The sequence below is a fragment of the Schistocerca gregaria genome, chromosome 4 (assembly GCF_023897955.1).
Source record: "Schistocerca gregaria isolate iqSchGreg1 chromosome 4, iqSchGreg1.2, whole genome shotgun sequence".
In the NCBI taxonomy this organism is placed as follows: Eukaryota; Metazoa; Arthropoda; class Insecta; order Orthoptera; family Acrididae; genus Schistocerca; species Schistocerca gregaria.
Window position 1 is genome coordinate 121,700,869 of NC_064923.1, and position 27,339 is coordinate 121,728,207.

Here is a 27,339-nt window from a genome sequence, read left to right on the forward strand (position 1 = left end):
AGAGAGAGAGAGAGAGAGAGAGAGAGAGAGAGAGAGATAATGTTGTGTAAAGAGGAGAACTGCACATCTTGCAGAGTTATCTTCAAATATACTGGAATGCTTACATTCACTTATCAGGAAATTTATATCATAATGGTACATGTTGGTAATATAAAACTCATGCACACACACAGGGTTGGCTGGTTTATGGGAGGAAAGGGACCAGACTGTCTCACACGGGGGAAGGGGAAGGGGGAGGGGGAAGGGGGGGAGTGAGTCATAAAGACTTTGCCTCCTTGCCTTGGGTTTACTTTCTGGCCTAAATGTTTCAATAACAAATTGGAAATTTCTGTACCTTCAAAACATAATACAAACATCCCTTATTAATCCCAAGTGACAATGTAATGTTAGCTGTATTTAAGCATATCTTCTACAGGGAGGAAAGGAAGATGATTTAATTTCCCATTGACAAAGAAGTGATTATAGATGCTGGTGTTCTATGGAACATAGATAACTACATTTCTTTAACACAGAAATGTGGTCATTTAAATGTGATGCTAGCAGTAGAAGTAATATCTTTGCTGCTATTTTCAGTGTATCAAAAACTGCCTGTAAAAAACTGTACATTTTAAACTAATCATAGTTTAAAACAGTTGAAGTCTTCACAGCCACTTCATAACAATTTGCTTGTTCTCACATATCTCAAGTTTTTGGTTGATGATCCTTTAGTAGTTTTTCTGACATGTTGCTACCACAAGTAGCTAGTGCTGACAAAGACTCAACACCCATTGCTGGTGGTAGTGTATGGTCCACAACCACTAACCAAGGGTGAATCTTTATCAATGCTAGCCACTCTTGCTGATGAAACATCAGAAATAGCACATAATGATTTTCTGCCGAATCTTGGTTGTCTATCCAAAATAGGTTTTTGATTTGTTTTTCTCATATGAATATTATTTCTCCTATATTGTTTTCATTGTATCTTCTCACATAATTACATTATATTAATACTTGTTCATAGATCACAAATACAACATAAGTTTTCTTTACACACACACACACACACACACACACACACACACACACACACACACAGAGAGAGAGAGAGAGAGAGAGAGAGAGAGAGAGAGAGAGAGAGAGAGAGAGAGAGAGAGAGAGTTACTACTTCATATCTGAAACTTCATCTACTGAGCAGAAGGAGTTGTCACATAGAATTTGTTTTTAATTTGTCAGCTTTTGAGTTGAGTGCCAACAAACACTTCATAATGCAAGTGTGACTAAGTGTTGGCAGGGTAGCTGCATGAAGCTCACAGTGAGCCTGGAGGCAAAGGGAGGAGGGGTGCATTAACTGTGGGGAAAAATGAGGACGAGGACAGAGAAAAAACAATAGAAAAACAGATCCAGAGTTGAATGTATGAGATGCTAGCATGGAACAGTGACAGTTACCAAGTTAGAGAAGATGATGATGATGATGATGATAATGATGAGTAAGTAGCCAATCTTCAGGATTTGTTAGGAGTATGTTTCAAAAAGTATTGTATTTGAAATATAACTTTCCCTGTAGTTGCACAGCTGAACAAGTAATAGGGGTGAGAGAGGTGAGTTTCGAGTCAATATTTTCAGGCTGTGCAACATGTCCCTTTGGAGCAGACACATTATTTCACCTGGTGTTCAGGATGGGAATACGCCTATTGCGCTCAGACCAGCTTATCACAAGAATTTTCCAACAGCACACTGAACTGCAGTTGGCAGAAAAAAGCATTGTAATCATACCCAACAAACAAGAATCAGCTGAGGAAATTGTGAATAATGTCTCTCAGAAAATTATTAATTGGACTCTCTTAAAATTTAGAAAAACCCCGTACACACAACTCTGTACAGTAAAGGGCATAACACCATTGAAAAATATAAACTTGGAATATAAGTCAAAATTTCAGGGTGCATGCATTCATGAGAAATTGAATTGGAAGGAACACAATGATGATCTGGTAAAACAGTTAGATTCTGCTTCTTACGCTATTAGGTTTATTGCAAATTTCGGTGATAAACATATCACTAAATTAGCCTACTATGCCTATTTTCATTCACTGCTTTCATATGGCATCATATTTTTGGGTACTTCATCAATAAGAGAAAAAGTACTCATTGCACAAAAGTGTGTAATCAGAATTTTAGCTGGAGCCCACCCAAGATCACTTTGCAGACATTTATTTAAGGAACTCAGGATATTCACAGTACCTTTTCAATACATGTATTAACTTATGAAATTTATTATTAATAACTCATCTCAATTCAAAAATAATAGTGAAGTGCACAGCTACAACACTAGAAAAAAGGGTGATCTTCACTATTCTCCTTTGGCACAAAAAGGGATGAAAGATGCAGCCACAAACATTGTTGGTCATTTGCCAAATAGCTTTAAAAGTCTATCAGATAGCCAACCAACATGTAAAAACAAATTAAAAGAATTTCTGAATGACAACTCCTCCTACTTAATTATATTGTGTAAAGAAAACTTGTGTTAAACTAACAAAGTCCACATAATTACAAAATGTTGTATTCATGATCTATGGAGCAAGTATTAATGTAATGAAATGATGTGAGAAGATACAATGAAATCAAGGTAGTAGAAATAATATGCATACGAGGAAAACAAATCACAAATCTATTTTGGACAGACATTACACCTCGGCAGTTAAGAGGCCGGACAGTATTGTAACTAAGAACGGAGATAAAACTGTACATCTTCATTTTATATTTATGGATTCTTCTGTCACTTCTTGATAGAACAGTTTCACACATAAGGTTGAAAAACAATCAAGCCGTGTTGTACTAATATTTATAATGACATTATATATTATGAGACCAAGATGCTGCTGTAGTCAATTATATCATATTGCAACAGGCCTGTTTCGGCTTGATTGCCATATATTGGTAAGCTCTGCAAAATTTCAGATTTTGAAGTATTTTAATGTATTATGGAATAGAATTACACTTTGCGACATACATCAGGTGGTCTTGATATTCATATAATATCGCTGTCATATTTGCTGTCACTATTGTATAAGTTTGCTTCTTTGGTTTTAGTAGAATTATAGTGGTGTTAAACTTTAGCTGGAGCAGTTATTTCTGAAGTTGTTGAATTATGATAGTTTATTTCATAATGACTTTACTTGACAGCTATACTGATAGTTGAGTCAGCAATGTTATACAGTTACAAGCTGTTTGTTTCCATAGTATTGGTAGGCCATATCTTTGTTCTTAGCAGTTGTATTATATTGTTTATATGATTTGTGTTTATTTGGTTCTATGCTCATATGTAATTTAATCCAACTGTTTTTTGTTAACTGGTTTTGCCAAATAGTAATGTAGTGAATTAGGTTTATGACAATTTTTCAATTTTATTTCATTCTTAAATGTATGTGCTTCAGTGGTTATTTTGAATTTCATGGTTGATATGATCTGTCAGGTGTTTGTAGATTTTTTTTTATTCATCTCATGTTTGGGAAGAAAATTTCAATAAAATTTTCTATAGAATGTTTGTGTTTGAAATCAGTCTGTTCATTTAGAATTTCTTGAGGGTAATTTTGTGTGTGAGAATATGTTTTGATATCTTCAAGAATATACTCACACACACAAAATTACCCTCAAGAAATAAACTCTCTGAAGCATTCAATCAATTCCTGCTTGCAGTCAATGTCTATAATTCCTTTGTGTTGGTAAACAATGTTTTTCATAACGTACCCGCTGCTGCTTTGATTCGTTTCGAAGTGCAGAAGGAGGGTATAGACCAGTTTGCACAAATAATTACAGATTGGTGGGAGGCAGTGTATGCGAGAAACCCAGTTCATGGGTTTGCTTGTAATGATTCTAGTCTACAGCTCTTGGAAAGTTTTGATTGTTGATTAAGCAGATTGCACTCATTAAATGTAAAGGGTTCATCACTTTCATGCGAAACACACAAAGCTTTGTACCAAACTAATGAAGTTCATCCATGTATTACTCAATTATGTTTTAATAATTACAAAATTCAGTATTTTCTGACTCGAAAGTTTCAGACTGAAAATTGTGGAGCAAGATTTGGATTGTACAGACAACTATCTGGAGCAAATTATCACACCTCATTACTAACATTTTACAATTAGAAAGATATAATAATAGTAATGACTCATGTTAAAATTTTACTTGATTTATGATCTTCACATTATGGAAGCATTTCTCTCAACTACCACATTTTGGATGATGATTTTGCAATGGCCAACTTTGATTGTGTTGATTGGATGACTGCATTTTACTAGTAGACCCAGAATTTGAAGCTTCATTTGTCCAAGTAATGAACAAAAATTATAAACTAAAAACAATGCCACACAAAAGGCTTTACCAAAAAGGTTTTATGAAACATGTGCAGCTGCAGTACTAAAGTCAAGTGAACCCTTCATTTAGACATTCTTAATAAGAGTGACTTCACTCTTTCATCCTCAACAATTATGCTACCTGACTTTGAGTATTGTTTGTGTATTGATATTAGAGTCCTATGAATCACATTTTTTAAAAATTTGTAACTGAAAGCAGGTTCTACTGTTCATTTTGAAAAGTATGGTTTTGTCAGACATCAATTTAAACTTCTTTCTTCATAATATGTGTTTGTGTGGTGATGTTTTGACTGACATATATGAAAATATGACCAATACAGTTTCTAATAATTATACAAAACAAAAGAATGATAATGTACAGTCAAAAAAGTAGCAAATAAAACATGAGGGAGCTTAATGTATTCCAAGGAAAACAAAAATTCAGTTACACAATTGAGTTTTATTTGTGCTGAAACTCCGTATCCAAGTAATTTCATGGTTTGCTTTTATGTATCTGATTCTGATCTGAAAGTGTGGTACAAGAAAAGTATAAAGTTTATACTAATTTCAAACCACACTATGTGAATTTTTTACTATCACAAAGCTTTCAATGCAATTACTTAAAGGACAGTTGAATTCCTATGACTCCTTTTCCTTTATTCCCTAATGTGTGGGCCTATGTTTTGAGTAACTGCAATTGAATTTACAAACACCAGGAAACCTGTCAAAATAACTCATCAAAGGTATGTTGCTTTTTTTCATCATCAAAATACTAATGTTACTGCTTTCTCCAGTAAATACTGAGGAAGGTTTCATTGAAATTCTAATGAATAAAACAACTGGACAATGAAGTTAAAATCCACTTGATGCTTATTTAATTTAATACATAATAGCAAGTTACTGTCATCTTTTGCATTTATTGGCGTGGAAAACTTATTTTTTAACATGTGAGTACTTACTGGTCATGCCATCCTATACAGCTGCACTTTTTTTTAAAAAAAATATGTTTTCTGTCTTAAAATTCCACTTTTGGACATTTAAATTGGAAGAGTAATAGGGATTTACTCATGCACAGTTCTGTTAATCATAGGATTGCACTAATTAATGTGCCTCCCACTCCTTCAACCATATAATTTACTTCTGCACCATGTTCCGTTTTCATGTATTACAATTTATGACAATTTTAAAACTGCATTCATGGCTATTTAAATCAGAATAATATAAGTGATTCATTCTTGTGTCCATTCTGGAAAACTGGCTGCATATTTGACAACTGCCCGACGTTGCCACATAGAAGACTTCAACTTTTGTGAAATTGGCTATGTTATAGCACTGATGTAGTTGATAACATTCCACAAAGCAAACAGACAAAGATCTTGTCCTTCATTTATGCCCCTTCTGCAGCAAAAGTCATAACTAAAATAAACTGGTGTATTATCCCATATTTAGAAAAGCCATACAAACAAATGAGCCATAACACTCAAATCTTGCAACATTAAAACTTCATTTTATCTAAGAGGTATCACAGTTCAAATCCTATTCAGTAACATAGATAAAGAAGATTTATTAAGTAACAGTGGTGTTTACAGACACACACCTGCACCGACTGTAACAAATTGTACAAAAATGAAAAAACTTAGTCCATCACAAGCATTTGCAGTAAATGTGCATGTACCTCAAAAGCCTCCACCTGGTTCTCAAAAGTCAGTTACATCTAAACACATCCCTACTTTTAATCTTAACATCTTCCAGTTGCTCAGTTACATATTCTCAGACCCCAGTCCCAATGATCACATTCCTATCCACAAATCTGGATCACAACAGAACTGTGTTATACATTACTTTGTTTTCCTCACAATCTTTAGTATGGCATGGGAGGATTATGTACCACACTTAATAATATCCATATTGTAAATTGCAATTTAATGTGTAATTTAAAATGCTTGGTGCATAACAAGAGTGATGAGCACACTATTTGAAATGTCATACCTAATGGCATGACCAAAGATTCTGTGTGTGTTGAAAGTATCGTTGTTTATAATGTTTGCTTTTCTACACACTGGTGTTACAGCCTAACATATAGAGTCACGAAACTCAGTGCGGTGAAAGTTGTCTCTGTCAGACAGTTGAAGACACAATAGTGACCCTAACGGCAAGAAAGCCATTCAGTATTTATCAACATACACGTCATAAAATTAATGTCTCTTTTTTTTCTACTTAATTTACTAAATCTTTATTGTATTTTTGCATCTCAAATGTTTGTTGAATCTTAAGAGATCTGTGTAAATGTAATAAATGACACAAACTACAATTTCTTCTTGAAGAAATGCTCTCAAAATTGCAAATGTTTGCAATTTATCCCACTGAAGATGAGAGAATTTGTAAGAAGCATGTCTTTCTGTTGCGGAGTGTTCTTAAAGTTGTCTTTCACATGTAACAATTTTGCACGAAGTATGAAGATTTGCTCACTGTTGCACTACATTTGACTTGCTAATTGATGAATATTTGTTTAATATAATTACTTTTTTGAAAGACAACAAATATGTAAAAATTCTGAAATTTGTGACTCTGATGCAGCAACAGTTGCGGAATTGGTTTCTTTTGAGAGAGGACAAAATTTTCTCTTCTGTCATTTTATTGCCACTCTTGTATAATAGTATTCTCTTCAGTGAGGGTTGTGGTGGCTTATCTTGTACTGCATTCCATAGCATTTTCCTATTTTATGCATCCATAACCTGATTTGTTTTGAAGTGTAATGCACAAAACTTCATGTTATTGGGTAGATATATGTTCTCTTCCTGCAATTCATCATGTCTTCTGCTATTTACTATCTAGTTCTTGTTATTAAAAAGAAATGTTATCCTTCAGTAAATGTCTGTATGTCACAAGAAAACTGTAGCTACACATTCCTGTATTTGCTGTTTCATATTTCCTGTGGACCTTAGGAAACTTGTGTTATGATAAATTTGTGTCTTCTTTTTGTTACTGTTACAATTTATTGCACTACATACACTCCCTCTCGAACAAACCATGTTACAAATCAATGAAAATGATACTATTCACTTTCATTGGATATTACAGTCAACAGAGATGCTTAATGACCACTTAGTGCACTGCTGTCATAGCAAAATGGACAGAAGAGTCATGACTGTCTGTATTAGACTGTGCTGATGTCACTTGTGGACACTAGTCAATTATTTCCCAACAATGGGCCAAAAAGTCAAAAACTGGTTCAAAATCAGCAAATATATTTATAACAGAAACACTGTTTATTTGGTTTTCAACCCTAAAAATTCTTTATTTGTCTGTACAATTTATTTAAGGGATCAGAAATACAAAAATAATGCCATGTGAAAGTAATGCCTACAAAATTTAAATACCTATGTAATCAAATCAAATGCTTTGGATAAGGAAACCAAATTAGCAAGTGCAAGAAAATAGAAGTGGTTTTTCAGTTAACAGAAAACCTGTATAACAAGAAATCTGTTTCCCTAAATGTAAGCCTCTGGAACTACAACACTGTCTTTAGACCAGAATGTCTTTATGCTGTAGAATGCCTTTCGTTAAATACAGCCAAACAATTGGGTTAAATAGAAAAGACAGAAAGGAAAATAATCAGGAAAATCTTGGAATCAACATCGACAATGGGAAATGGAAATTAAGAAGTAATAATGAAACTGTGGAAAGTTCAAGATGGAATATCAACAGTACTCTGAAAAGATATATTGCTGCTCACAGTAAAGATTACAAGTTGAGCTGCAGACAGGCACGATGAAGAGACTGTTACCATTTGAGCTTTCTGCCAAAGCTGTCTTCAGAAAGAAAAACACACACACATTCACCCAAGCAAGCATACCTCAAGCACACAGTTTCAAATGGAAGCAGCAATCTAGATCTTTGAAGGAGGAGTGATGGCAGTGTATGGGGTGGTGGCCGTGGGGGGAGTGCGGGGGGATCAGTGCTACCTGGCAGAGCATGCAGGGGCGAGATGGTGACATGGTGGCAGGATGAAGATACCAGCTAAATTGTTGGGATGCTTTGTGCTTTGGTGGAAAGAGGGAGAGGGAATGGGGGGTGGGGGTGGGAGGAGAGAGTAGAAAAGAGGAAAATACCAATGGTGGCATTGGCAGAGAGTGGTGCACAATGACAGTGAGGAGACTTGAACTGGAAAGAGGTGACTGGACAGAGGGGACAGTTACTACTGGGTGGAGGGTATGGGGACAGCAGGTTACCATAGGTTGAGTCCGGGATGGTTTCAAGAGCGGAGAAAGTGTTGTAAGGATATCTCATCTGCACAGTTCAGAAAAGCTGGTGGTGGATGGGAGGGGTCCTGATGGCCCGGGTTGTGAAGCAACCATTGAAATAAAGCAAGTTATGCTAAGCTGCATGTTGTGCGACACAATGGCCTATTTTGCTCTAGGCCATAGCTTAGCAGTGATCATTCATCCTTTTGGACAGTTGGTTGGTAGTCATACTAATATAAAAAGTGGTAGAATGACTGCAGCAGAGTTAGTATATAACATGGCTGTTTTCACAAGTGGTCTGGCATCTGATATAGCAGGATAAGCCTGTGACAGGGTTGGAACAGGAAGTGTTAGGTGGGTGGATTAGGCAAGACTTGCACCTGGGTCTTCCAAAGGGATAAGATGCCTGTAGGGAGGGGTTGGGATTGAGCATGGCATAGGGATGGACTAGGATGTTGTGATGTGGGCAATGGAATGCAATGTTAGGAGGGGCAGGAAGAATCTTTGGTAGGGTATCCCTAATTTCAGGACACGATGATAGATCATCAAAGCCCTGACAAAGGATGTGATCCCGTTGTTCCAATCAGAAATGATACTGAGTGACAAAGGGGGCAATCCTTTGCTGATTCTTGGTGGTGGTTGGATGATTGGGTGTACCTGAGGATATGGCATGGGAAATCTGTGTGCAGACTAGCCCTGAGGAATAGTGCCTGTTTGTGAAGGCCTTTGTGTCTCACAAAGGCCGCACAGACTGGCACTATTCTCCAGAGCTAGTCTGCACACAGATTTCCCTTCAGTATACTGGGCGAGGGAATTCTCGTCAGTGCAGAAACGTTGTCCCCAGGAGACCAGCCTACATGGGAGGGATTTTTTGGTTTGGAAGTCATTACATCTGTGGTCAAGAGAACAGTGGACAACCCTGTGGCACAACATGCAGCTGAACACAACATCCTAGATTTCAGTGGCTGCTTCAGAGCACAGGTCATCTTGGTCCTCCCTTCCACCACCAGTTTTTCTGAAGTGTGCAGATGCGAGTTATCCTTATAACACATTCTCCACTTCCAAAATCATCCCAGCCTCAACCTATAGTATTTTCCCCTTCTCTGCTCTCCTCCATTTCTGCCCCCCCCCCCCTTCCCGCCCTGGACCCTTCCCCACTCCCTACTACAGCCTTCCAATGCTACACCAGGCAGCCTTGTCCAGCTACCATCAAGTCCCTGTACACTTTGCCAGGCAGCACTGACTTTCACCCCACAGCCCTCCCCTTCCCCACCCCATTCCAGATTGCTGCTTCTGTCCAATGTGAAACAGGTGCATTCTAGCCAGAGTGGACGGAGATAGTGATCAAATGTGCACAAGGTGTGCATGCTTATGTGAACATGTGTGTGTTTTCCTATCTGAAGAAAGCTTTGGCTAAAGCTCAAATGTGTAACAGCCTTTTCGTCATGCCTGTCTGCAGCTCATAGTGGAGATGTTGAGTCGCCTGTCAGCAACTCAACAATTCCACTACATAGGTTAGTAGCAATCTATCCTTTTCCTATAACGTAATTATTTCAAACTGGATTTTCCCTTGTTTGAACTAATAATTAAGCGTATCAAAGAATGCAGTAAATGAAGCAGGCAAAAAGGAATACAAACGTCTCAAAAATGACATCGACAGGAAGTGCAAAATGGCTAAGCAGGGATGGCTAGAGGACAAATGTAAGGATGTAGAGGCTTATCTCACTAGGGGTAAGATAGATACTGCCTACAGGAAAATTAAAGAGACCTTTGGAGAAAAGAGGACCACTTGTATGAATATTAAGAGCTCAGATGGAAACCCAGTTCTAACCAAAGAAGGGAAAGCAGAAAGGTGGAAGAAGTATATAGAGGGTCTATACAAGGGCGATGTACTTAAGGACAATATTATGGAAATGGAAGAGGATGTAGATGAAGATGAAATGGGGGATACGATACTGCGTGAAGAGTTTGACAGAGCACAGAAAGACCTAAGTCGAAACAAGGCCCCTGGAGTAGACAACATTCCATTGGAACTACTGATGGCCTTGGGAGAGCCAGTCCTGACAAAACTCTACCATCTGGTGAGCAAGATGTACGAGACAGGCGAAATACTCTCAGACTTCAAGAAGAATATAATAATTCCAATCCCAAAGAAAGCAGGTGTTGACAGATGTGAAAATTACCGAACTATCAGTTTAATAAGTCACAGCTGCAAAATACTAACGCGAGTTCTTTACAGACGAATGGAAAAACTAGTAGAAGCCGACCTCGGGGAAGATCAGTTTGGATTCTGTAGAAATGTTGGAACATGTGAGGCAATACTGACCCTACGACTTTTCTTAGAAGCTAGATAGGGCAAACCTACGTTTCTAGCATTTGTAGACTTAAAGAAAGCTTTTGACAATGTTGACTGGAATACTCTCTTTCAAATTCTGAAGGTGGCAGGGGTAAAATACAGGGAGCGAAAGGCTATTTACAATTTGTACAGAAACCAGATGGCAGTTATAAGAGTCGAGGGACATGAAAGGGAAGCAGTGGTTGGGAAGGGAGTGAGACACGGCTGTAGTCTATCCCCGATGTTATTCAATCTGTATATTGAGCAAGCAGTAAAGGAAACAAAAGAAAAATTTGGAGTAGGTATTAAAATTCATGGAGAAGAAATAAAAACTTTGAGGTTCGCCGATGACATCGTAATTCTGTCAGAGACAGCAAAGGACTTGGAAGAGCAGTTGAATGGAATGGACAGTGTCTTGAGAGGAGTATATAAGATGAACATCAACAAAAGCAAAACGAGGGTAATGGAATGTTTTCGAATTAAGCGGGTGATGCTGAGGAAATTAGATTAGGAAATGAGACACTTAAAGTAGTAAAGGAGTTTTGCTATTTGGGGAGCAAAGTAACTGATGATGGTCGAACTAGAGAGGATATAAAATGTAGACTGGCAATTGCAAGGAAAGCATTTCTGAATAAGAGAAGTATGTTAACATTGAGTATAGAGTTAAGTGTCAGGAAGTCATTTCTGAAAGAATTTGTATGGAGTGTAGCCATGTATGGAAGTGAATCATGGACGATAAATAGTTTGGACAAGAAGAGAATAGAAGCTTTCGAAATGTTGTGCTACAGAAGAATGCTGAAGATTAGATGGGTAGATCACATAACTAATGAGGAAGTATTGAATCGGATTGGGAAGAAGAGAAGTTTGTGGCACAACTTGACCAGAAGAAGGGATCGGTTGGTAGGACATGTTCTGAGGTATCAAGAGATCACCAATTTAGTATTGGAGGGCAGTGTGGAGGGTAAAAATCGTAGAGGGAGACCAAGAGATGACTACATTAAGCAGATTCAGAAGGATGTAGGTTGCAGTAGGTACTGGGAGATGAAGAAGCTTGTACAGGATAGAGTAGCATGGAGAGCTGCATCAAACCAGTTTCAGGACTGAAGACCACAACAACAACATCAAAGAATAGAACCAATATTAGGCACAATGAGGAAAAGAAGAGTTGTATCCTATGGACACTTAAAAGGGCTAGATAAAAAATTATTAACAAAAATAGTTTTTAACTTTTTTGACAGAAATGCAAAAGCATCAATGGTGTGAATCAAACAAGTTAAAGCAGACTTGAGGGAAATGGGAAAAATGGTGGAAGAACTAGGAGAAAAGTTCAGGGCCAAAGTTAAATGTTTCAAAGGCTTTGAGGAGGGGGAAATAAGATTGACGGGCACAGTATGGATGGAGGCGGGGGGAGGGGGGGGAGATACAAATCAGAAAGAACAAAAACCACTGGAATGAAAGGAGAAAAGAAAAAAAGATGTAAGTTATACCATATGGTTATCATTAGGTCAAACCAATAGTAAAAATAATAAATATGGTAAAAATAGCAATAGTAATAATAATAAAAATAATAAGCAGAAACAGTTTCCAGACACTGTCAATTCTGTTTCATACACAAGCCTCTCCATTTTCCTCTATCCTCTCACCACTTCTCTGCCACTACTCTCTTCCACTCCTATCCTTTTCTCCAAATACTCTCTTCCATTACTTTAATCCAACTATCCTTTGGTACTCCTAATGATCTTTCATCTTGGAGCCTCAATCCATGCACATTCTTTGGTATCCTATAATATGCCTGTACCACTTACGCTTCGTAATTCCGTCCTCTCGTATAAGAAAACTTCCTTTGCCATCTCCTTGATCTCTTCAATTTTTATTTTGTTCATTAATATTGCTCCCACTTGTGTTCCTACAAAATTTAGGTTCATGTGCCTGTATCTTCCTTAGATCCATCACTTACGAGAACATTAATGCGTTATGTTCAGCTTGACCTGAAAAATCAACTACAAGTTTAGATAAAAAGACCTGTATCTTCTACAAGCTACTATACCTTTTCACGAGAACCTTGACAGGACTGCAACAGCTGCAACAAATCTGGCAGGATGGGAACAAGTGCTCCTGCCTGGAAGCCCCCAATAGCACCAAGTGCTTCACACAACAGCACACGGTGGAGATCTGCAATCCAAAACAATGGCAACTGAAATGTGCTGTTGTGGCACAAAGTGTAGTATTGGCTACCACTACCTCTCTCACATGGATCCCTACCCTTTCTCAGTTTATTAATTCTCACCTTGTACAAGAACAAATGTATTACAGAATTAAATAATTGCTGTGCAGAATCTTATCAGCTGGTACACTATTCTGGTAGGAGTTACAGCTTCATAAATTACGAAGTTTCTTGAATGTTTCTTTTAATATTAATGTTTCTTTTCACGTGAAGAGATAGAATGGCATAATTTACCATCATACAGAGGCAAAGCAGTAAGTTCATCACCCAGCAGTTCCATCATTTCAAATGTTCTTTCAAAAGATGAAGTCATTCAGTAATTAAACAAACAGTTGTACAATAAAAATGGTTCATTAAGTCAACATTGCTTTTTCTCTGTTTTTCCATGTAATCCCAACCAACTTCTATACACTTTTGCCATATTCTTATGAGTCTCTCAGAAAAACATTTTGTACCTCAATCTCAAAGCAAGTTTTGTACTTTTTTCTTTGCAATTTTGTTGACAATGAACTTGATGTCATGCAAAGCTTCATTCACTGGGTGAAAACGATAAAAGTGTAAAGGAGTAAGCCATGGCTGAAAGGAGTATAAGGTAGGATCTCCCAACCCATCTTGTCAATTGTTTCCAGTGTCAGTTCTGCTTTACAAAGTCGACTGTTGTGCAGAAAATAGTGCAGTCATTGTTGTAATGCAGAAACAGAGCAACTTATCTGATTACCAAATGGGCATGGTCATCGACTTTCAGGCTAAGTGAAGAAGCATTAGTGAAATGGCTAAGTTTGTAAACCGTTCTTGTGCAACTTTGGTTAAACTGTGCATGGCAAAATAGCGCTATCCACAACTGTTACAGAGGCAGTTGTGATGCTCCACGGGTCACAGACAACAGGAGTGAATGATGGCTGCAAAGATGAACCAAAGGGCTACCAACAGTCTCTCCCCAATGGCCATTCAGCAAATGTTGCTGTGTATAGGCCTCCATAGCATGCTCCTGGTTCACGCAAAAATGGTGACTGCTTCAACAGCCAATGAAGGCTACAATTTGCATGCCAATACTGCAACTAGACATCACTGAATGGTGACAAGTAGCCTTTCCAGATTAATCATGTTTTATCTCCATCAGACAGATGGCTGTTGGTGCGTATGGCATGAACTGCCTGGAAGAAAACACCCTTCAACTATCATCTACCAGCAGGACAACACAATGTATCACAAAGATCACAGTGTACGAGGGTGGTTCAAAGAGCACCAGGATGAGTTTACCTTATTCACCAGGCCACCAAACTCTCCATATTTAAAACCAATTTAGAATCTATGAGATCACCTCAATTGGGCTCTATGATCCTTCACTAAGGAACATGGCACAGCCTGCCATGACATTGCCTTCACCTCACTGACACTCTTTGTGCATGTTCGCAGTGGTCCATGTTGCAAAAGGTGGTCACATTAATGTGATTGGACTGTGTAATTGTTATTAACCCTTCCCGCCAATAGTTTCCAAGTGTGTATCTAGCCTCCTGGTGGTAGTTTACATTACCAGATAGTAAAGGAAAGGATCATTTTATTTAAATTGCTGTAATGCATGAACTATTTGCACAAAATTAATGAAAGTTTAGCATAGGAATAGAACTTACTACATTAAAGACAAATGATCACTTAAAACGAACTTTCAGTGTGGTATACTTTGAAGCTGTCTTCGAAACAAAGTCCTACACTGCAGGTTCTTTCTATGCACGTCTGTACAAGACATTCTGGAATTATATGTGCATCTTCTTTTCACTTTTTAGTGACGTGATAAACAATCAATACACTGTGCACTGAAATATTTAGTAGTCTTCTAAATATTTTCATGTTGTCTATATATTAAAAACAAAGATTCCAAGACTTACCAAGCGGGAAAGCGCCGGTAGATAGGCATAATGAATAAAACACACAAACACACACACAGAATTTCGAGCTTTCGCAAGCGGCGGCTGCTTCGTCAGGAAAGAGGGAAGGAAAAGGAAAGATGAAAGGATGTGGGTTTTAAGGGAGAGGGTAAGGAGTCATTCCAACCCCGGGAGCAGAAAGACTTACCTTAGGGGGAAAAAAGGATAGGTATATACTCGCGCGCACGTGCACACACACACACACACAGACACACACACACACACACACACACACACACCCATCCATACATACATACACTGTGTGTGTGTGTGTGTGTGTGTGTGTGTGTGTGTGTGTGTGTGTGGGCGCGCGCGAGTATATACCTATCCTTTTTTCCCCCTAAGGTAAGTCTTTCCGCTCCCGGGATTGGAATTACTCCTTACCCTCTCCCTTAAAACCCACATCCTTTCATCTTTCCTTTTCCTTCCCTCTTTCCTGACGAAGCAGCCGCCAGTTGCGAAAGCTCGAAATTCTGTGTGTGTGTGTGTGTGTGTGTGTGTGTGTGTGTGTGTGTGTTTTATTCATTGTGCCTATCTACCGGCGCTTCCCCGCTTGGTAAGTCTTGGAATCTTTGTTTTTAATATATTTTTCCCATGTGGAAGTTTCTTTCTATTTTATTTACATTTTCATGTTTTCTGTTATACATTTATTTCTGTCCACTAAGAGTTCAGTTCATAGTTCCCGATTTCTTCCAACTAACCCACTCCCCAGCAAAGATCTTAATGGTACATTTGCACAGATACTCCCACTTTTAGTTGATGAAGTAGTTTTGCCCATTACCAACAGATGACAAACAAATACAGTTTTATTTGCAAGAATTCATCTAGGAAGTATGTGGCCAGGTTACAGCCATGCAAACACTCTCCATCAGGTAGTACATACTCGGATTCTCACCAATGAAGAGTTAATAGATATTTATCTCCTTTCGTGTCTGTCAATTGAGCATAAAGAATATGAATTTCTTTTAATTCTGTGAGATTATTTTTGCATGTTCACACTCAAAAAACACCATGCCCTCAGACAGGAAATAATGTGCAAATGCCACAAACAATCTGTCAATTCTACAATTTGTATTTACATCCAATCGGAAATCATAAAATATCTTTATGGTACTCTTGCCACTTTAACTCTATTGCTGATATTTAACTGAACAATATGGTGATTGTGAAAAAGAGAATTCCTTTCACAGCTTCTAATAGTTGCAAATTATTGAATTTTTCAGCAACAGATTAGACAATAAGCAGTCACTGCACATCTATTCCAGAAACACTACAACTGATTAGATCATAAAAATTCCAAAATCTTTCAGGTGGACTATTCAACAGCACATATTTAGAGAGTAGCAGGAGAGGAGGAAGAATTACATGAACAAATACAGATTATCTGGCAGAAATTCTACTGAACTTAATTCTACACTGCAGCCTAAGCTGTTCCAAAACCAATTCCTAATCTCAAATCCGTATTTGAAGTGTTACTTACCTTGAGCAACAAGTTGTGCACCGAGTAACTGAACAAAACGTGGAACCAAATCTGAACGGTGCCGACAAAGACAGACAGCGCAACGAAGACACGTGGACAGTTGCCTGCTGCAGTCTTCAGTGGGAGCAACAACTAGGAACAATAGCTCGACAGTGTCCACAGTACGGTACACATCATGGGCAACATCTTCTCGTGAACTGAAACATTAAATAGCTGTTAATGCCATACTTCCTTTTTGGTCATTGGTGTGACTGTGCACTGTATGGCAACACTTATTTCAAAACACTAATTACAAACGTAACACTCATTATTTTCCATGACTTTAAGACACTGAGTTAAGAAATGTGACATATTAACTGTTGCTGTTTACCACAGACATTTACAAAAGTAAACACTTACATTATTTGTGTTAGCTCAGGCAACTGTCATTCATTAACATAGTCAAAACAAAATGGAAGAAGACTTCAAGCAGTGCAAACAGAGTTTTTGTGATGCTGTGGAGTGCAACAAAAACTCCCAAAAAAATAAATCTGGAAATGAATAAAAAACCCCATGTACATCACTGAAGAGGTGGGAAAATGGCATTTATAATGATCTAGGCACGTGAAATGATTAAGGGATGGGTAATGGCTGGAAGAAATTCTGTGGTAGGAACCTTCATACAGGAGAAAAACATTAAGACCCTGTGCAGAATGGAGGAGGATATGCAATGAAGAAGTTTGGAAGAGTTATACACGGTTCAAGAGGCTTGGATACGAGGTTGGGTGAAATGACCTAAAGAGCTGTAAACTACTCACAAAAATAAAATACTAAAAACATAGACATGCTATAAATCAGAGCTGTCTTTGCTTCCATTTGACAGTATCTGAGCATAAGTTTTCATTTTCTACATTAACACTTGGCAGTACAAAAAACAGCCGAAGATGAAATTTAATGTTGGTGCCAAATTACATGGAAGCTATTTATTCAACAGCATGCTCAATACTGTTAATAACAATGAAGAAAACTAGTTATTGTCAGTATCACTGGCTGAAATGTACCTTCTTGGATTTCAGAACAAGAATAAACTAATACCATACAAGTAAATCCACTCTGTCTAGTAGCTAGTATTATACCACTTGCAAAGCCATTCATGATAGTGATGAGAAGTCGAGTATGAACAAGGCTACCATAATTTATGGACTATAAGATTCACTTTTTTCTTCAACAATCTGCCTCCAAAATTCATGTGCATTATATACGTGAAATTAATGTAAAAAGTACAGTGTTTTATTTAAAATTACCACAAGTCTTAAAAATGGTCATATATTCAATGCCACAGGAAACCTATCTCTATCTGGTAACATTGGATTCAACTGGCAACTGCAGTGCACTGATACAACGAACATGAGTTGCGGGGATTCACAAGCTTGCTAACACTGTCTCCCTTGCACCCCGCCATCACAAATCTAGAATACTGTCTAGCCTATGATGTGTCATTGAAGTCTACGGTGCCAGTGAACGTGAACTGAAAGTGATTTGTGCTATCGGTAACAGTACAATATTTTTGTTAGAAGCTAGTTCCATGATGGAAAATAAATACAATGTATTCATATGATGAACTATCAGTTTAATAAGCCACAGCTGCAAAATACTAACGCCAATTCTTTACAGACAAATGGAAAAACTGGTAGAAGCCGACCTCGGAGAAGAACAGTTTGGATTCCGTAGAAATGTTGGAACAGGTGAGGCAATACTGACCTTAGAAGAAAGATTAAGGAAAGACAAACCTACGTTTCTAGCATTTGTAGACTTAGAGAAAGCTTTTGACAATGCTGACTGGAATACTCTCTTTCAAATTCTAAAGGTGGCAGGGGTAAAATACAGGGAGGGAAAGGCTATTTACAATTTGTGCAGAAACCAGATGGCAGTTATACGAGTCGAGGGGCATGAAAGGGAAGCAGTGGTTGGGACGGGAGTGAGACAGGGTTGTAGCCTCTCTCGATGTTATTCAATCTGTATATTGAGCAAGCAGTAAAGGAAACAAAAGTAAAATTTGGAGTAGGTATTAAAATCCAGGGAGAAGAAATAAAAACTTAGAGGTTCACCGATGACATTGTAATTCTGTCAGAGACAGAAAAGGACTTGGAAGAGCAGTTGAACGGAATGGACAGTGTCTTGAAAGGAGGATATAAAATGAACATCAACAAAAGTAAAAGGAGGATAATGGAATGCAGTCAAATTAAATCGGGTAATGCTGAGGGAATTAGATTAGGAAATGAGACACTTAAACTGTAAAGGAGTTTTGCTATTTGGGGAACAAAATAACTGATGATGGTCGAAGTAGAGAAGATATAAAATGTAGACTGGCAATGGCAAGGAAAGCATTTCTGAAAAAGGGAAATTTGTTAACATCGAGTATAGATTTAAGTGTCAGGAAGTTGTTTCTGAAAGTATTTGTATGGAGTGTAGCCATGTATGGAAGTGAAACATGGACAATAAATAGTTCGGACAAGAAGAGAATAGAAGCTTTCGAAATGTGGTGCTACAGAAGAATGTTGAATATTAGGTAGGTAGATCACCTAACTAATGAGGAGGTATTGAATATAATTGGGGAGAAGAGAAGTTTGTGGCACAACTTGACTAGAAGAAGGGATCGGTTGGTAGGATATGTCCTGAGACATCAAGGGATCACAAATTTAGCATTGGAGGGCAGCGTGGAGAGTAAAAATCGTAGGGGGAGACCAAGAGATGAATACACTAAGCAGAATCAGAAGGATGTAGGTTGCAGTAGGTACTGGGAGATGAAGGAGCTTGCACAGGATAGATTAGCATGGAGAGCTGCATCAAACCAGTCTCAGGACTGAAGACCGCAACAACAACAACACGTTATTATTCAACAATGAAAGAAAACCATTATGGAACTAAGCCAAATAGCTCATGTGGACGGAACTCCTGTGACATTTGATGTGCCGAGTGACGGAACTGTTGCCATGGAAGGTGCTAAAACTATTACTATAAAAACAAGTGGACATGAAAAAATGTATACCACCTTTGTCCTTTCATGTTGTGCCGACAGACCTAAACTTAATCCAGTGATCATTTTCAAGCATAAAACAATGCAAAAACCTTCTGAAATACCACCAGGTGGTGTTTCTCATGTGCATGACAATATTTGGATGGATGAGGTTGGTATGATTTATGGATTAACAGAGTGTGGTATGAACAGTTCTCTTCTTGTGCTAGATTAGTTTAGTAGCCATTTGAAAACTTCTGTGAAAGGGAAATTGAGACAGGGAAATACGGAACTTGCTGTTATTCTGGGAGGAGTTACTTCACAATTGCAACCTCTTGATGTCTTGATAACTAAACCATTTAAAGTGTACATGAGAGACAAGTGGAAAAAATGGATGATGGATGAAACACAACATGAATTCACGCCAAAGGTAGGTTTAAACCGACCTACAATCAAACAAGTGTGTCAGTGGATGAAACAGTAGTGGTCTTGAGTGAGAGAAGACATTATTGTTAAATTTTTCAAGAAGTGCGACATAAGTAACACTCTTGATGGCAGCAATGTAGACAATACTATATATATATGAAGAGGACAACAATGTCGACAAAGAGGAAGAAGAAGAAAAGGAAGAAGATGGAAGTTCAGATGACAATTTTGAGGAACTTCAAAGGTCAGTTCGGTTTTGTAAGCCAAGATTTTTTTTAATTTTTTTATTCTGGCTTTGCAGCCTAATAAGAAAAATAGTAAAAATGACACTTTTGAAAAAGTTGCTTAAAAATTAAGGTGCCTCTTATAGTCCGTAGCTTCTTACAGTCCGTAAAATATGGTAATAAATGCCTCAAAACAGCAAACTTAACCTCATGTGTAAATAGCTTAGTGCATCTGTCAAGGAACTCCAACACAGTTGTATGTGGATAAGCATGTTTCGAAACAATTTTTGGTGATTACTTTACTTCTTTTACCTTTTTTTTTCAACTTATTTAATGTGCTGCACTGTACAACACATAAAAGCAACAGACTGACAACATTACAATTGTCATTAATATGTTCTGAATCCTGAAAATGGCAGAGCATATACATTTTTTGTCATTTATTATCCCAGCCAAAGGCTTTCAACTTCAGTGAAAGTCTACAATGTATGAGGTAAGCAACAAATATCTCGGTTTCCACTACATCCTTTCAGGGGGGCAAAAAACCTGTATCTTAAGAAAAAACATTTTCAGCAAGTGATTTATTACAGGGCCATTAAAAATCTTTGGGTACTGCATGAAACACTGTGGCTGGAAATACAGTATGATTTTTTGATTTGCTCTTGTAAGCAAAATATTCTATATACAAAATTTAATTTGCCAGAGGAGACTATTACATTTACATTGGTGAAGTCATATACGGATTCTAGTATGGTACCTCATGTCACTGTTACAAAAGAGTAGATTTTCAAAAAAGCAATTATAGTGCAAACGAACCAGTAACACACGACATCAGTCATCACCTGCACAGCCTTGGCAGCTACTGTTGGATTTGCTGAATAGCTGCTACGCTCGCAAAGCGACATCAGAGGTGAATCTGAAAATCAATGATTTTGACTCAGTGACTTTTCATTTTATCACAAACATTCAAGTAAACAACTTGGTCTTGCAGTAATTAAAGAACATGTGAACTCCTAATATGGATCACAACTAATGAAACACTTAAAATGTTTTACACAGTCAACTATTTTTGTGACAACTTTATATGAATTTGAAGTTAGCGCAACTAGTTAGGTTCACATCATAATTGTTTATAATGTTTGTTAAATGCATGCTGAAAGCAAATGCTTTTGTTTTGTTAAATGTTGATAAACTGATCAACAGCATAATTAGCCAAGTAGGAATAACAACTCAGTTCAGGAGGGACAATGGATGAAGGTCTTGCTCAAGGTACAATTCTGGCACCAGCACTATTAATTCTGTCCTTCAAATTTCCAACAGCGTCCAACCACAGTGGTTACCGCACAGTGTCTGCCCTAGTCCTTTGTGGTACTTGCACTGCTTGTGTGTATTCAGCATGGTTCCCAGGTGAGGGTTCTCATTTGTGTGCTTCATCTGTTGGTGGCTATTAAGTGCTGCCTGCTACATATTGCATCTTCTCTAAGGTCTGGTGTGCTTCAAACAGAGTCTTGGATACAATTCAGAATATCAACTTCAACTATCATATGGAGAACTATGTTACTCTCCTTAACAGATCAGGCAAGCACTATACACAGGAACAATTATTCAAGTAACAGAGTGTGTGTTGCACACATGTGAGTGTTGTAGGTTAGACACTCTCTTCCCTAAGGCCAATTACTAATTACAGACCATAGCTCAAGAAATAAGTAGATCAGCAGAATTATGTACAGAATGGAAACTGTCATCCTTTTAGGGCCCAAAGAGAAAAAAATTAATATGGTTTAAGTTAAGGTGTAGAAACATTTATGGTAACATTCTGGAAGTATTCTTACTTATTAAGAATAATCACACAATACAAGTGAAATTATAAGTTACAATTGGAGTGTGTACCACATGGATGGACTGGATCCTAATGGTGGTGGCTTATATATTGTCTTAAAGAACTGAAGTACATCTGGTGAGGCTATCAGAGATTCTGAATGTGAAATAAATTTATGAAGGTAAGTGTCAATGGTGAGTAAAACATATTAACTGGATTAATTAATGATGATGTAAATAAAATAGAAAGAAACTTCCACATGGGAAAAATATATTAAAAACAAAGATTCCAAGACTTACCAAGCGGGAAAGTGCCGGCAGACAGGCCCAATGAACAAAACACACAAACACACACACAGAATTACTAGCTTTTGCAACCGATGGTTGCTTCTTCAGGAAAGAGGGAAGGAGAGGGAAAGACGAAAGGATGTGGGTTTTAAGGGAGAAGGTAAGGAGTCATTCCAATCCCGGGAGCGGAAAGACTTCCCTTAGGGGGAAAAAAGGACAGGTGTACACTCGCACGCACACACACACACATATCCATCCGCACATACACAGACACAAGCAGACATATTTAAAGGCAAAGAATAAGGGCAGAGATGTCAGTCGAGGCGGAAGTACAGAGGCAAAGAAGTTGTTGAAAGACAGATGAGGTATGAGCGGCGGCAACTTGAAATTAGCAGAGGTTGAGGCCTGGCGGATATCGAGAAGAGAGGATATACTGAAGGGCGAGTTCTCATCTCCGGAGTTCGGATAGGTTGGTGGTGGTGGGAAGTATCCAGATAACTCGGACGGTGTAACACTGTGCCAAGATGTGCTGGCCGTGCACCAAGGCATGTTTAGCCACAGGGTGATCCTCATTACCAACAAACACTGTCTGCCTGTGTCCATTCATGCGAATGGACAGTTTGTTGCTGTTCATTCCCACATAGAAAGCGTCACAGTGTAGGCAGGTCAGTTGGTAAATCACGTGGGTGCTTTCACACGTGGCTCTCCCTTTGATCGTGTACACCTTCCAGGTTACAGGACTGGAGTAGGTGGTGGTGGGAGGGTGCATAGGAAGGTTTTACACCGGGGGCGGTTGCAAGGGTAGGAGCCAGAGAGTAGGGAAGGTGGTTTGGGGATTTCATAGGGATGAACCAAGAGGTTACGAAGGTTAGGTGGACGGTGGAAAGACACTCTTGGTGGAGTGGGGAGGATTTCATGAAGGATGGATCTCATTTCGGGGCAGGATTTTTAGGAAGTCGTATCCCTGCTGGAGAGCCACATTCAGAGTCTGATCCAGTCGCGGGAAGTATCATGTCACAAGTGGGGCACTTTTGGGGTTCTTCTGTGAGAGGTTGTGGGTTTGAGGGGATGAGGAAGTGGCTCTGGTTATCTGCTTCTGTACCAGGTCGGGAGGGTAGTTGAGGGATGCGAAAGCTGTTTTCAGGTTGTTGGTGTAATGGTCGAGGGATTCAGGACTGGAGCAGGCCTGGAGCCTAGGCCTTCGTGGCAAACGAATCTGCTCCAGCACTGAAAGTCCTGAGTCTAAACAAGGCCCCCGGAGTAGACAACATTCCATTAGAACAAGTGAAATACACTCAGACTTTAAGAAAAATATAATAATTCCAATCCCAAAGAAAGCAGGTGTTGACAGATGTGAAATTTACCAAACTATCAGTTTAATAAGTCACAGCTGCAAAATACTAACGCGAATTCTTTACAGACGAATGGAAAAACTGATAGAAGCTGACCTCGGGGAAGATCAGTTTGGATTCCTTAGAACTGTTGGAACATGTGAGGCAATACTGACCCTACTACTTATCTTAGAAGAAAGATTAAGAAAAGGCAAACCCACGATTCTAGCATCTGTAGACTTAGAGAAAGCTTTTGAAAATGTTGACTGGAATACTCTCTTTCAAATTCTGAAGGTGGCAGGGGTAAAATACAGGGAGCGATAGGCTATTTACAATTTGTACAGAAACCAGATGGCAGTTATAAGAGTCGAGGGACATGAAAGGGAAACAGTGGTTGGGAAGGGAGTGAGACAGGGCTGTAGTCTATCCCCGATGTTATTCAATCTGTATATTGAGCAAGCAGTAAAGGAAATAAAAGAAAAGTTTGGAGTAGGTATTAAAACCCATGGAGAAGAAATAAAAACTTTGAGGTTCGCCGATGACATTGTAATTCTGTCAGGTACAGCAAAGGACTTGGAAGAGCGGTTGTACGGAATGGACAGTGTCTTGAAAGGAGGATGTAATATGAACATCAACAAAAGCAAAACAAGGATAATGGAATGCAGTCGAATTAAGTCGGGTGATGCTGAGGGAATTAGATTAGGAAATGAGACACTTAAAGTAGTAAATGAGTTTTGCTATTTGGGGAGAAAAATAACTGATGATGGTTGAAGTAGAGAGGATATAAAATGTAGACTAGCAATGGCAAGGAAAGCATTTCTGAACAAGAGACATTTATTAACATCAAGTCTAGATTGAAGTGTCAGGAAGTCTAGATTGAAGTGTCAGGAAGTCTAGATTGAAGTGTCAGGAAGTCTAGATTGAAGTGTCAGGAAGTCGTTTCTGAAAGTATTTGTATATAAATAGTCTAGACAAGAAGAGAATAGAAGCTTTCGTAATGTTGTGCTACAGAAGAATGCTGAAGATTAGATGGGTAGATCACATAACTAATGAGGAAGTATTGAATCGGATTGGGGAGAAGAGAAGTTTGTGGCACAACTTGACTAGAAGAAAGGATCGGTTGGTAGGACATGTTCTGAGGCATCAAGGGATCACCAATTTAGTACTGGAGGGCAGCGTGGAGGGTAAAAATCGTAGAGGGAGACCAAGAGATGAATACACTAAGCAGATTCAGAAGGATGTAGGCTGCACTAGGTACTGGGAGATGAAGCAGCTTGCACAGGATAGAGTAGCATGGAGAGCTGCCTCAAACCAGTCTCAGGACTGAAGACCACAACAAAAACAACACCAACAAGGCCAAAGATCAACCAAGGGTAAAACTCAATCCCATACAACATGATAATGGTAAACACAAAGGAAAAATAATTTTGTATGTTGAAGCACTGTTGCTTTACCATACAATCTTCAGAAATACACTGAGTTGCAAAAGTCATGGGATACATCCTAATACCATGTCTAATTTCCTACTGTCTGACGTAGTGCACCAACTCGACTGTGGCATGGACTCAACAAGTCACAGGACATCGCCCGCAGAAACATTGAGCCATGCTGCCTCTATAGCTGTCCATAATGATCAAAGTGTTGACAGTGCAGGATTTTGTGCACAAACTGACCTCTCGATTATGTCCCATAAATGTTCAATGGGATTCATGTCAGACAATCTGGGAGTCCAAATCATTTGGTCGAACTGTCCAGAATGTTCTACAAACCAATCATGAACAACAGTGGCTTGCTGACAAGGTGCATTGTCACCCATAAAAGTTCCATCATTGTTTGGGAACATCAAGTCTATGAGTGACTGAAAACCACCAGCTTGCAAAGTGGCTTGTTGACAAATGAGGTCTCTCACTTTGTGTGGTCTATGCCACACTCAAACCCTACCATCAGCTATTATCAACTGAAATCCAGACTCCTATGGTCACACCATGGTTTTTCAGTCATCAAGGGCCCACCAGGTACGGTCACAAGCTCTGGAGAGGTGTTGCACATGATGTCGTGCCGTTAGCAAAGGTATCTGCATTGGTCATCAGCTACTACAATCCATAAATTCCAAATTTCGCCACACTGTCCTAATGGATATGTTTATCGTTTGTTTCACATTGATTTATGAGGTTATTTCACACAATATTCCATGTCTCTTAGCACTGATAATTCTACACAAATGCCGCTGCTCTCGGTCATTAACTGATAGCCACTGGCCTCTGTGTTGTCTATGGTGAGACTCAATGCCTCAAATTTGGTATTCTTGGCACACTCTTGACAGAATATTGCGTCCAGCCCCAAATACCATTCCACATTCAGACTCCATTAATTCGCATCATGCGGCCATAATCATTTTGGAAAATGTTTCACACGAGTCACCTGATGTACAAATGACAGCTCCACCAATGCACTGCCCTTTCATACCTTGTGTGTGTGTTACCAGTGCCACCTGTATATGTGCATATCACTATCCCATGACTTTTGTCACCTCAGTGTATAGGGACAGCACAGAAACTCTGACTGATTGTAAGCTTTTAACAATCTATTGAGACAATGCAGTAATTAAGTGTAATATATTTAAATGTTTTCATAAGTCTCTCAGTGTAATTTTAGCATCCAGAACAATTCACATACAGACATGCCCTAACTGACAGAACCAATAAAATTCATAAAAAAGTGTTCCAAGTTAGCAAACATGTTACAGATTACTACCCTTGAGTGAAAGATCACCTGACAATTTGATTACTTTGGGGCTGTAGGCCTACTACAAAAAACATGACCAATTGTTGGAGACAAAATTGTATGGTGTTATTAGGTGGCTGAAACTGATAAGTTTTGAACATAGGAACAGCACAGTTTATGGAGTTTTTCATGAAGTAATAACCTGATCCCAACTGTGCTTGGCAAGTGGCAGCTGACTGAGCAAGCACCAGCAGAATGTCAAGGATGCGAGAAAGCAGTAGCTCATAAGGTGTCGTATCTGCCACCTCCAGCAGAGCTTCCACGGCACCTGCAGGCCACAAGTGTGCGCCAACCTGAGCCAGAGCACGAAGATCGCGCACTACCTGTGCCTTCACTGCCCAGCGTGGATCCTCGCGCAGGTACTCCAGAAGCAGAGTCACCTGTGAATGAGTGGTGGTGTAAGATAAGCTTACATGAAAAGGAGAATACAGAAACACACACAAAATATTACTTTAGTTATAGAATATTATAACAATAGTTATTATATAACATTAAAACAATACACAACTGCCACTGATATCAATCACAAATCCCGTTCCCAATATTTTCAAAGGAAATGAAAAACTCCTGGGTTGGTGAGGAAGCCAGTTTTGCATAGCATCCTTTACCTCCTTACCACATATGAACATTTTTATTTTTGGTGATTGGTTTAAGAAGCTGAAAACGGAGAAGACACTTTGGCAGCAGTTGGAGCAGATGGAGATATCCAAAATAATAGTTACTTTGTGGAATAAAGTAAAAATATAATGTCAGTATTTACATAAGATCAATAGTTATAACTCTATCGTTCTATGACATTATTATCATATGAAGTGCCATTATGTTGGCTGAAATGCACAGTGTCCTCAAGAGGATGGAAGTGTTGTCGATATCTGTGAGGTAAAACATGGCGGGATGCCCTTATCCCTTCTTTTCCATGCAATTACATGTATAG

General features: G+C 38.6%; 1 protein-coding gene across 1 annotated transcript in view; it reads right to left on the bottom strand.

The window, feature by feature from the left end:
- Nucleotides 1-27,339, bottom strand: part of LOC126266594 (integrator complex subunit 7) — a 156,878-nt gene that overhangs the window by 68,201 nt on the left and 61,338 nt on the right. Inside the window, 4 exon segments of the mRNA XM_049970909.1 lie at nucleotides 12,958-13,082; nucleotides 16,540-16,736; nucleotides 21,001-21,100; nucleotides 26,548-26,785. Coding sequence (XP_049826866.1) covers nucleotides 12,958-13,082; nucleotides 16,540-16,736; nucleotides 21,001-21,100; nucleotides 26,548-26,785 — 660 coding nt within the window.